Genomic DNA, 12,306 nt, shown 5'->3' with positions numbered 1-12,306 from the left:
GCGGTTCGTCCTGAACCGCAAGTGGCGAAACAACTGCTGCGGGAAGAGCGGACGGGAAAGGGGACGGGACCGGCGCCCCACGTCCCGGAAGTGTGCCGCGCTCCGCGGGGCCCACTCGCTCGCTCCTGCCGGTGCTCCGCTGGAGAAGTCTCCGTGGGTGCCCCTGCGCATGCGCCCTCCGCGCCCGAGTCGCCCGCTCGGACTTCCGGTTTGAGAGCCGGACTAGGAGGCTGGAGAGCCGGGGCTGGGGCCCGACCCTCAGAGGGTGAGGCTGGCCCGGGGGCAGAGATGCGAGTGGGTTGAGGGGCAGCCCCGAGAAGGGGACGCTCCCAGGGGTGGCTGGAGGGTGCTCTCAGGGCGCCTTAGCCCCTCGGAGGCCCCTGGAGGCGCCGCACGACGGCTCCGAGAGTGACCTGGCCGGAGGGAGCGAAGACAAAGAGGCCGGAATCCTGCACCCGCCACTCGTTGAGCCGAGTTCCGCTCCCGCGAACCCCGCAGCCCTCGGAGCCCCTGGCCAGCAACCGAACTCGTCCTCAGGAGACCCATTACTACCGCCCCCTCGGACTCCCATTCTCCACCAACTCAGTGTGACTCCCCACGCCCACCGGCCCTCGCGTCAGGAACCAAAACCAGTCTTGCCAATGCGCGAGGTTTCCCCGCCAGTAGTTCCCGAACAGTTGCTGAGCGGTGACTTAACGCTGTGAGGGGAAACAAAGACCCAGTATTCAGTACTTGATTTTTGTCCCGGGTGGGAATTGGTAGTTGTGTGGTCCGAGGGGGAGGGGAGGATGCAAAGGGCCTCCGGGAAGACTGTGGAGGTACTGGGGGAGATAAGCTGCGACCCGCTGGACAGAGGCTCTCTGTTGCCTTCAGCAGGATGGTGACTTGCCTTTAGATGCTCTTAAGGCCAGGTGTCCCATATGGTTCGGACTGACTATGCAACATTGGTCAGGGAGCTAAATGGGGTCGGGTTCGGGGGGAGGTGGAAGAAGAGCAGACAATACTTTATTCTTAGCTGCCTCCCCAGGCTGCCCTGAAAGTCACCCAGAAATGGCAGCCTCTGAAAGGTCTTTTCTCCTTCATGCTCAGTTTTGGCTTGACGTCCTCACGTTGGTGCTACCTCAGATGGCCACGTGGAGTATACGGGAAGGCAGGCCCGCTCTTGGCAAGACTTCAGACCTACAAGTTTATTTCTTCTGATAGTGCCATCTCTCTCTACCCTAGGAAGAAACTCTTCTTACAGTTGAGAGACTCCTCTGCAGGTGATTCTCCAAGGACATGGGAAAATAGGTGTAAGCCCTCCAACCCTTAAGTGGAGGGGAGCTGCTTTCGCTGTGAATGATGGCCAAACCCACTCTGAGAGGGAATGGCACTAACCCTGAGACCTTCCGACAGCGCTTCAGGAGATTTCACTACCAGGAGGTAGCTGGGCCCCGGGAGGCTTTCAGCCAACTCTGGGAACTTTGCTGTCGTTGGCTAAGGCCGGAGGTGCGCACCAAGGAGCAGATTGTAGAATTGTTGGTGCTAGAGCAGTTCCTGACCATCTTACCTGGGGAGATCCAGAATTGGGTACAGGAGCAATGTCCAGAAAGTGGAGAGGAGGCAGTGGCTCTGGTGGAAGATTTAGAAAGAGAGCCTGGAAGACCTGGACGTTCGGTGAGAAGGGAGGGGGAATTAAGAAGTGTGTGACTGGGAAGGGGCAAGGATAAAGGGCCACATTAAGGTATCGACAGGTTTAAAGAGGGGCACAATCTCCTTTGGTGATGCTTATACTACAGGTCCTGGAACAGGTAACTTTTTCAGATAGAGCTTATCTGGAGATGCTACCTGGGTGTACCTTTGTTACCCTGTCATAATGAGTTATTCATAGTTTTACAGTTTTTTACTTAAGAGGGAAGAAAGGGGAATTATTTTTTTAGCTTGTAGGTGGGTTCATTATTTTGATCTTTTCTTTCTGGAGTTCCAGCTGCAGAATATCTAATGATATAAGAAAGACCCTTGTTTACTGTTAAACCACCTCCCCCACCAAACCTACCCAAGTCCCAAAAGGATGAACTCTTTTGGGATACTAAGTAATCTCCTCTGGGAATGCCCCTCATTATAACCTTGCAGTGACAATTAATGGGGGTTGTTTCTAGGTCACAGTCTCTGTGAAGGGGCAGGAAGTGCGCTTGGAGAAGATGACACCCCTGAAATCATCACGAGAGTTATTAAGTGTTCGGCAGGAGTCAGTGGAACCCCAACCCAGGGGCGTAACCAAGAAAGAGAGGGCAAGAAGCCCAGACCTGGGACCACAGGAGCAGATGAACCCAAAGGAGAAGCTCAGACCTTTTCAAAGGAGCGGTGAGGAGTAGATTCATATGGGAAGATAGGATGCCATTCTAAATTGGGAAGTAGGGTTGGGAGTAGTGAGTGGGAAAGGGATTTCAGGAAATGAGCTGAAATTGTAGAGTATGCAGTTGTTGGGAGACCTGAAGGTATGTAGTTCAGCTCTCTGATGTAGTATTCTTATATTTCCTCTTTTAACAAGTCTGCCAGAGGATGGCTTCTTAGTTTTTATCAGAATTAGAATTATTTTGTTTCCCCTTGGTAATGATACTAGGTCAGTATTTTCTAGATAAAAATTTTTTTGTATACTTGAAGGCACAGTCTCCTTTCAGTCATTTTCCTTCTCCAAATTGAACTATATTTGTTTCTTTAAGCTCTTCCCCAGAAGCTCCATTCTTTAGACCTACTAAGTTTTTGTCACTCTCCCTTGGAAATGAAGTCTTCCAAATATCACATTTATTGTGGAGAATTAAATGGTATTATTCCAGGGAGGGTTTGGTACATAGGGGCAGAGTAGGAATTTTACTTCAGAATTTCGCTACACTTTCTTTCAGTACAGCTCAAGTAATTATTTCGTGATTATTGTTTACTTGGTAACTCCCAGGACTCTTACCACTTTCCCCATTGTCTTTGTGCCTAGTGCTTATTGTTGTACTTGATTGTGTAGAACTTGTTTTTCTTCTTTGCACTTGGTTGAACTCCATATTATCTGTTTGGCTTTTTTTTTTTTTTTTTTTTTAAATCATTTCTTTTACTTGTTGGTTGTTTTGAATTCTGATCTTATCATCCAAGAAGCTAGCCTTCTCAGCCATTTGTAATGGTCTCTGTTTAGTAATCCGGATGCAATCCCTCAACCCCACACAGAGACTTGCAGAATTAATCTTTTGAATATCTGCCATGTATTCCGATGCCTTGCAAGGTACTCTGCAATAAGTGAAAGTGCCTATTCTCAAAGAGCTTAGCATGTGATTGAAAGCAAGTATGTACTGAACCTAACTGTATGGAAACCATGCCAAACAATGACTTGTTCTTCAATTCATGTGACTGTAGTAGGGGTTCAGCAGAGTGGGAGATGAGGGAGGGCAGTAGGGAAGGTTTCATGGGGTGCTTTGGCAAATACAACTTCTCATAGAATGGGTTAAATTTGGAGAGGCACAGAGTGATGAATAATTTATATGCTGTGTTCTGGAGAGGAGTCTGATATGAATGGACGGTACATGGTAGGCACTTGGGTTAAGGTTGAGCTGAGGAAGCTAGAGCCTGAAGTTAGGTAGGATAGTTACTGTGGCAGTGATCCGGGTGTGAGAGGACAAAGGGTCTAGATTTGGATGGTAGCAGGAAGAACAGAGCAGAATATACTAAGGGAAAAATCCTTAGAACTTAGTGACCGTGTGAAGGAAATGGATGAATTGAAGTTTCCCCCCTACTCTCCTTCTTCTTGAAATTACTCTGAGTTTAATTCTCTAGCACCAAGTGGAAAACTAATAGGAGACAGGAGGTGACTGTTCCCAGCAGTGCCAAGACCTGCCTGTAAGTGGCGAGGAAGGCTAGGGAGCAACATGGAACAGGAGTATTTGCATTGAACACACAAACAGAACCTTTTCCTCTCTTGTCACCCTGCTCTGGAAAATATTCTTTTTTGAGGTTTTATGTATTTTCTCCACTTTCTCCACCCCATTGAACTTTCTGAAAACACTTCCTTAGACACTTTCTTTTATAAGCCTCTTGGATTCAAAAAAAGGCAGGTCTGAACTCACAGGTGTTTTTATGATCAATCCAAATTATGATATCCTTTGTTTACTTCCCTGCAAGCAGGATTTCCATTTCCTAAATCCGGTGTGGTCTCCAGGTTGGAGCAAGGAGAGCCATGGGTCCCTGATCTGGGCTCCAAGGAGAAGGAACTCCCAAGAGGCAGTCACACAGGAGATAAACAAATGCATGCTGATCTGTTATCACCTAAGAGAGAGAGAAGAAGTTGGGTGGACCAGGATTACTGGGGCTTTGAGGACGAGAAGGTAGCAGGTGTACATTGGGGCTATGAAGAGACCAGAACTCTCCTTGCAATTCTCAGTCAGACTGAGTTTTATGAGGCGCTCCGAAACTGTCATCGAAACAGCCAAGTGTACGGGGCCGTGGCTGAGCGGCTCCGAGAGTATGGCTTCTTTCGGACCTTGGAACAGTGTCGGACCAAGTTTAAAGGTCTGCAGAAGAGCTACCGGAAAGTCAAGAGTGGTCATCCACCTGAGACCTGCCCCTTCTTTGAAGAGATGGAGGCCCTGATGAGTGCCCAGGTCATTGCCTTGCCCAGTAACGGCTTGGAAGAGGCAGCCTCTCACTCTGGCCTGGTGGGCAGTGATCCTGAGACTGAGGAGCCAGGGCAAGGGGGCTGGCAGCATGAGGAAGCAGAAGAGGCTTTGGCTGAAGAGTCTGGCAGTGATGAAATGGGCCAGGAGGCCCTGCCTCAAGACCCTGAAAACTCCACTGCACCTGTTCTTTTTCGAAGCCCAAGTGGTAAGAACCTTTTCTTTTTGGGGTTCTGTGAATAGATTTGAGGAGTTATGAGATAGCATGTGTAGTCAGGAAGTTTAATGTTGCCTGTCAGCTTTGTCACTTAAATAGAGAACACAGAGGCACTTCTCAGTTCTGTGTGTATTTCATTCTCTTTTGTGGGAATATTAAGTAATAGGGAGTAATTTTAGATATTTTAAAGAAGTACTCAGAAGATTCTTAAGAGCTCTTAAAAAGACTATCATTCCTTCCATTTATTAAAAATTTTTTTTCTTATAAAATCTTTGACTGCTGAGAAAAACCTGACACTACACTATACTATCTTTAAGGAGACTATTTTTTGGGCACCTTATACAAACTGATGCTTTATATTTCCCCAGTTCTCAACATCAATTTATTTTTTGTGTTCGTTTTCACTTAGCATAGCATAGTGAAGGACTGCCCAAAGCTGGGGAAACATTTTCTAAGAATCTCCTAGAGGAGATTCACAATACACATAGTAAGAAACCTTGTTGAAACACACATAGTAAACACATAACACATAAACACACATAGTAAGAAACACTTTGTTGAAATATTATTTGCCCATGGAACTGTTTTTAAGTATTATTTATTACTGTTGATATAATTTGTGTAACCATGTTGTTATGGAAAGAACACCGAAATATGAGTTGGGGCTTTGTTTTTTATCTTGACCACTCATCACCTGGGTCACCTTGGATAGTTATCTGGCCATTTCAAAACTTGTTTCCTCACTCGTAAAATGGGGCACAGCAGCAATGATAATGTGTGGTGTTACTTCAATTCTGTTCTAGGCTTGTCTTCTTATCTTCTACTTTTTCCTTTCTCAGTATCTATTTTTTTCTTTCATTCTTTTTTATTACTGGAATAAATGCAGGTAAACCAGAGACATGGCACATATGCTAGCTGCTATTATTTTCATTTTTTTTCATCTTTTTTCCACTTTTTCTCTGTCTTCCAATTCTTTCCCCAACTCCTTTATCTGCAGTGACTGGAGGATGATGGAAGCATTGTCCTCTCCAGCTGGATGTCAAGTGGGAGGAAGACACTTTGACTCTCCCTTCCCTCTACTTTGTATAGATTTTGGAAACATGAAGTATTTTTACTTTTTCACTTAGGAGCCCAAGCTTAGGTGGTTTTTCATCATGCACTTGATAGGACTGAGGAATTGAGGCTGTAAAGCCCTGGATTAAGTAGTGCTAAAATTTCTCTTTTGGTGGCAGGTGTACACTGGGGCTATGAAGAGACAAAGACTTACCTTGCAATTCTTAGTGAAACTCAGTTCTATGAAGCCCTCCGGAATTGTCACCGTAACAGCCAGTTGTATGGAGCAGTGGCTGAGCGGTTATGGGAATATGGATTTTTAAGGACACCAGAGCAGTGTCGGACCAAGTTTAAAAGCCTACAAACCAGCTATCGGAAAGTCAAGAATGGCCAAGCACCAGAGACCTGTCCCTTCTTTGAAGAGATGGATGCTCTGGTGAGTGCCAGGGTTGTTGCCCCGCCCAGTGACAGCCAGGAAGAAGAGACAGCCTCTTGCCCCATCCAGGAGACAAGTGAGACTGAAGCTGAGAAGCAAGCTGACATGGCAGAAGAGACCATAGAAGAAGATTCTGAGGATGATGAAGAGGATACTGAGGTACCCCTGGAGGTTGTCATGACTCGTGCTCCAGTCTTATTCCAGAGCCCCAGTGGTAAGATCCTTTTACTTCTTAAGGTTTAAGTAGCAACGGGGAGGCAGTAGGATTTAGGAGAAAAATCAACAATCTAAAGACCAGGAGACAGGCCTCTATACCCAGCTCTCATGGATTCTTGTGACTACCTTCTACCTTCTCTCTTCTCCAGGTTTCCTTTCTTTTCTTTTTTTTTCAGGTTTCCTTTTTATTAAGGCAGCTCAGAAGGATATAAATTATTCACCTGACTTGCCTTCTCATACTACAGCATCAGTCTGATGGGTGCAGACTTTCTAAATTTGTTATCATCTACAGCTGAACTGTTAGGCAGTTTACCTAGCAGGGAGTATGAAAGGTAACATCTCCCAAGTAGCACATTGTATACCCATAGTGAGATGAAGTTGATTTTAAAAGTTCACTTTTTTTTTTTTAAAAGATTTTATTTATTTATTCATCAGAGACACACACACACACAGAGAGAGAGAGAGAGAGAGAGAGGCAGAGACACAGGCAGAGGGAGAAGCAGGCTCCACACAGGGAGCCCGACATGGGACTTGATCCTGGGACTCCAGGATTGCGCCCTGGGCCAAAGGCAGGCGCGAAACCGCTGAGCCACCCAGGGATCCCCCTGTTTTCATTCTTGATGTATATTGGAATTTGAGGGGAGGAGGACTCATTTAGCTCTGTTTGGATATAGAAGTTTCTCAGAGTTTTCCTGGGCATTCCTGAACCTATCTTAAATCTGGTAGGTTTTCCTTGTTATACTGAGAGGATTTTCTGAATATTGTGGGTATCCAGGAAAAGTTAAAAGAATGTATTAATCAGCCTCTGTAACAAATGAGAAGCGTGTGATAGATTACTAAGTAGAGGAGTAAAAACATTGGAATTCCAATTGGTAGTAGTCATTGGGATCCAGTGCTCCTTAATTTTTATCTTTAAACTTCTAATGTGATACTTGCCTTATCCCCAGCACATAATATTGAGGAGATGGGTAACTTTTAAAATTCTACTCTTGGGGATCCCTGGGTGGCTCAGCGGTTTAGTGCCTGCCTTTGGCCCAGGGCGTGATCCTGGAGTCCTGGGATTGAGTCCCACATCAGGCTCCAGGCATGGAGCCTGCTTCTCCCTCTGCCTGTGTCTCTGCCCCCCACTCCCCTACCCCTCCTGTGCCTCTCATGAATAAATCAAATCAAATAAATAAATAAATTAATTAAATAAATAAATAAATAAATAAATAAATAAATAAATAAATAAATAAAATTCTATTCTTATATCAGGTTTTGAGGCTGGATTTGATAACGAAGAGAATCTAAAACGAGATATTTCTGAGGAAGTACAACTACATAGAACATTACTTGCAAGGTCTGAAAGGAAAGTTTCCCGGCGTCTTACTCAAGGTAAAGGTGGTGAGAGTGAGTATAGATCAGGACAACAGTGGGAAAATACCCCAGAGGAGAGAAGGGGAAAACCAGCATTCCCAGAGAGGAGTTTAGGTAAAGTTCTAAATCATCAGAGACCTTACTTGGGAGAAAAACCCTGTAAGTATCTCAGATACAGCAAAAGTTTTGGTCCGAACTCCCACCTTGTGCATCAGATATCTCATCAAGTGGAAAATCCATATAAATGTGCTGACTGTGGGAAAAGCTTCAGTCGGAGTGCACGCCTCATTAGACACCGGAGAATCCACACTGGAGAGAAACCTTATAAGTGTCTTGACTGTGGAAAAAGTTTCCGTGACAGTTCAAATTTCATCACCCACAGGAGAATCCACACAGGAGAGAAACCATATCAGTGTGGTGAGTGTGGAAAACGCTTCAATCAGAGCTCAAGCCTTATAATTCACCAGAGAACCCACACAGGAGAAAAGCCCTATCAATGTGAAGAGTGTGGAAAAAGCTTCAACAACAGTTCTCATTTCAGTGCACATCGGAGGATACACACAGGAGAGAGACCCCACGTGTGTCCTGACTGTGGAAAGAGCTTCAGTAAAAGTTCTGACCTACGTGCACATCATAGAACCCACACAGGAGAGAAACCCTATGGGTGTCATGACTGTGGCAAGTGCTTTAGTAAAAGTTCTGCTCTAAATAAGCACCGAGAGATCCATACACGAGAGAAACTTCTGTCACAGTCAACACCTAAGCAATAAGCCCCTGAGAATTTAAAAAGATAAATGCAGTGAAATTGTTTGAAAAAGTCTTCCAATTGTGAGATCCATCTCCTCTGCCCAACTAGCTTAGGAAACACTCTTAAGATTTACCCCACTCTGTTCCCAAGTTTTTCCTGGATCTACGAATTCCTAGGGTAGTCATCTTAAGAATGAAAAGAAGATTTCAGTCCCTCTCCTTGCCTACAGTGGAAATGACAGATAACACCTTTACCTCTCAGTGTCTATATTGTTCCTGTAGTAGAACATAGTAGTAGATGCCATGTATTTATTTATCCTGTTATTCAGCTGCATTTCAACTGGAAAAACCTATCACAGCATTTCAGGGAGAAGCTGTGAGACTTTCCTAATTGAGTGGGTCTTTTTATACAATTATGGAAATGCAAAACTGTGGCTCTTCCTGTTCGTATTAAGCCTGTGCTTAGAATGATATTTGTCAGGCAAACTCTTCATTTACCTTAAAGGAGAGTTTAATATCCATCTTGGTTCTGACCTATGAATCCTCTTGTCAAAAGCCTAGGTGTTCTAGATGGGGAAACAGGGTAAACTTTATATATTGAAGTGTGAACCCTGGATTTCTTAATTTCTTCTAAGCCCTAGAAGATCTGGAATAGAATAGTACATTTAGAGCATCTAGTTTGATTTTTTTTCTTCTGTTCCATCTTACCTGAGTTTCATCTGTCTCTTCTGGTCCAGAAGTGCAAAGAGCAAGTAAGCTGGATATGCTGATATGAAAGAAAGCAGTTAAGGCTGCCAGTAGGGGATTGTGCATTCCACACACACCAAACACCTAGTTTAGTATTATACAGCACTCCATGGGTGCTCAATACTATCCTTCATTGAGCAGATGCCACTACCATGTACCCATGGATTATGAAACAAATGGCTCTGTGCCAACAACTCTTTACCCTAATGGCAAGGAGGACAGATTATCTTTGGTCAGTGGAGTTGCCAATACTCACACACATGCACATGCAAATATTCACCTGTATAGATGTTTTTAAAAGCTCTTCAAACACAAGTGTGATTCTGTATAATCAAATAGTATTGAATTAATTGCTCATATTCCTAGTAGTATGATGAGCCCTGTACAGCACAAGGTAAACAGACCCTGTCCTTGTTCTTACAATCTAGAACAGATGACTGACATGGACAAATAATAAGTGCACATGTAGAGCTGCAACAGTTTTAGAGAACTCTAGAAATCTAGTAACATTTTGCATAAATGTTAAGGTCTAATACATTATAGTTTTTTATAAGAAAAATCTGGGAGGTATTTTCTTCTCTTTATTCAGGAAGGCTTCATGAAACAGCAAGTGTTCAAAGAAAGGAAGGTTATTGGGTAAATCAGGATGGGATGAACTTTACAAAACTAATCACAAAACTGAGTACTGAGTGGGTGAGAAATGGGGAAAGTGGAGAGCAAGGTGTTTTATGCAGATGGAGCCGAGGGCAAAGGACAGACTCTAAGGAAAGTTAGACAAAGCTTGAAGGAGCACAAAATTGAGGAAGAATATGATCTAGGCTATGCACAAGGTAGAGAACTGCCTTAACTGGAACATGGAGTGCCAGAGGCAGATCTGGAGGTGGTGATTTCATCCACCTATAGTAAATCAGGTACTGTGCTATACTTATTGATGAAACAGCCAGCTCACACTGGGGAAGAATGAGCAGTCTGAGGGGACTAGCTCCTATAAGAAACAAAGGTCAGAAACTAGTATCTTGAGAAAATACTTTAATGGGCAGGTCTGAGGAAAAAGGAATGTGAACAGATGGCTAAGGCCTGGGATAAGTAGCTGTTTCATATTCACATTTATCAGAGTCCTGTGGCCAGAATGAGATATGGAAGAGGAGTAGGGAAATAGAATATTCTGTAATTCATAGCTTGCTGTGTTAGATGAGAGGTTGATTAGGGTTCTGGTATTGACGGATCCTACTACAAAAAATGTCCTAACATTTATTAGGAGGAGATGGTATCTCAATTATGTGGCCTAAGCAGACATGAAGATAGAAGAAACACCAGTCTAAAGCAGTGCCTCAGGATTTGAGATGGTTAAGTGTGTTTTTTAAATGTGTTTTTTAATATGAGCGATTACTGTCTTTAGTATATTTATGTATAGTTGTGTGTAAAAAGCACTGGTTGGGGTATCAGCAGATCTGAATTCTGGTTCCAGATGTCTTGTGTTTCCATCTCCCTTTCTGTAAAGCAGAATAATGTTTACACCTTAATCTGCCTCTCAGGGATACCATGTTAATAAAAATTATGTCTATAAAGTACCCAGTGTTTCTTCATGTGGCTCCCCCCACCAAAAATACATCTGCAATTTTTTAAGTTGTTGCTGCTATGAAAGATAAATTTTTACCTGCTTTAGGCTCCCTGTGTGGGCTTACTAGAAGTATGCCTGTTTGAATCTTAATGTTCTAGACTGAGAAACAAATTAGGATGTGGTAAAAGAGAAATTAGAATGAAAATCCTTCTGTGGTATCTGTATCCATTAGTGCAGTGGGTTAAGACCTCTTATAACTGGGCATGGAGAATAAGTGTTATTTTAAAAGATCCAGGACCAATCCCCTACCAACCTCCAGATGAAGAGAATATACATAAGGAATAGGGCAAAGGCAAACTCTCTTACTGGGGAAAGCCATTTCATCTCAAACGAGCTTACAAGCCATTTCCTACTACCCACTCTGCCATTCTTGAGGATAGAAGAAGCAAGAAATAAATAGTCTTCAAACATTCTAAGAAAGAGAAATCAAAGGATGCCACTCGGTGGTTGAGTGTCTCTGCCTTTGGCTCAGGTCGTGATCCTGCAGTCCTGGGAGCGAGTCCCACATCAGCCTGTTTCTCCCTCTGCCAATGTCTCTGCCTCTTTGTATCTCTCATGAATAAATAAATAAAATCTTTAAAAAAAAAAAAAAAGAGAGAGAGAAATCAAGGCTACTATAGGTGGAGCAAGAGGGTCTGTGCTCCCTGCCCTTTTCATACTCATAAGACCTTTGTGGGGACAGAATGAATGGCATGTACAGCAAAGGAAGCAAGAATGTATTATTAGCAGAAGCTAGACAATCATATTCTCATCAGTTGTTTCCTAGTGCTGTTATTTCTTTATCTCCATTTTATCCACTCTTTTTTTAGATTCATTTATTTATTTTAGAGAGATTTTATGTGCAAATGGGGAAGTGGGGCAGAGGAAGGAGAGAGTCTCAAGCAGACTCCCTGTTAAGTGCAGAGCCAGACACAGCCCTCCATGAAGGGCTCTATCTGAGGACCCTAAGCTCATGACCTGAGCCAAAACCAAGAGCCAGATGCTTAACCACCTGAGTCACCCAGGCACCCCACCATTTTTTTTAAAAGTAAACTCTACCCCCAAACTGGGGCTGAAACTCATGTTCCTGAGATCAAGAGTTGCATGTTCTACTGACTAAGCCCGCCAGGTGCCCCACGTTCTTCCTTTTATTGCTTGCTATGGTCATTGCTACAGAACTTAATAACATATGTTTTCTCTATGTTGTTGCCATTTCTCTTTTACTATAATCAGAGTATGGAGGCTGAGTCTTATCAACTCTGTAGAGGGCTATTTTTATGGTGACCAGGTAGGGAAAGGGAAA

General features: G+C 43.8%; 1 protein-coding gene across 7 annotated transcripts; it reads left to right on the top strand.

Annotated features, from left to right (window-relative positions):
- The first annotated feature begins 136 nt into the window (after positions 1-136).
- On the top strand, positions 137-10,974 carry ZSCAN29 (zinc finger and SCAN domain containing 29). Of its 7 annotated transcripts, none has more exons than XM_025473014.3 (6): positions 137-265; positions 1,225-1,656; positions 2,139-2,343; positions 4,144-4,839; positions 6,081-6,551; positions 7,808-10,974. In XM_025473014.3, the coding sequence occupies exons 2-6, from the start codon at positions 1,339-1,341 to the stop codon at positions 8,677-8,679; spliced, it is 2,562 nt and encodes an 853-aa protein (XP_025328799.1). In that variant the 5' UTR covers positions 137-265; positions 1,225-1,338; the 3' UTR covers positions 8,680-10,974. The 7 variants fall into 7 exon arrangements, with proteins under 7 accessions (XP_025328799.1, XP_048960232.1, XP_025328797.1 ...); XM_049104275.1 differs by having other exon boundaries at positions 211-265; positions 4,178-4,839; XM_025473012.3 differs by having other exon boundaries at positions 216-700.
- Positions 10,975-12,306: the final 1,332 nt, after the last annotated feature.

This window comes from Canis lupus, chromosome 30 (assembly GCF_003254725.2).
Source record: "Canis lupus dingo isolate Sandy chromosome 30, ASM325472v2, whole genome shotgun sequence".
In the NCBI taxonomy this organism is placed as follows: Eukaryota; Metazoa; Chordata; class Mammalia; order Carnivora; family Canidae; genus Canis; species Canis lupus.
Note: the sequence above shows the minus strand (reverse complement) of the source record. Positions and strands in the feature narration are given on the sequence as shown.

Excerpts from the sequence above, each read along its gene's own strand:
- ZSCAN29 (XM_025473014.3), top strand. The coding sequence starts at position 1,339 with ATGATGGCCAAACCCACTCTGAGAGGGAATGGCACTAACCCTGAGACC. Across the intron at positions 1,657-2,138 it reads CTGGAAGACCTGGACGTTCG|GTCACAGTCTCTGTGAAGGG; the intron begins GTGAGAAGGGAG and ends GGTTGTTTCTAG. Across the intron at positions 6,552-7,807 it reads CTTATTCCAGAGCCCCAGTG|GTTTTGAGGCTGGATTTGAT; the intron begins GTAAGATCCTTT and ends TTCTTATATCAG.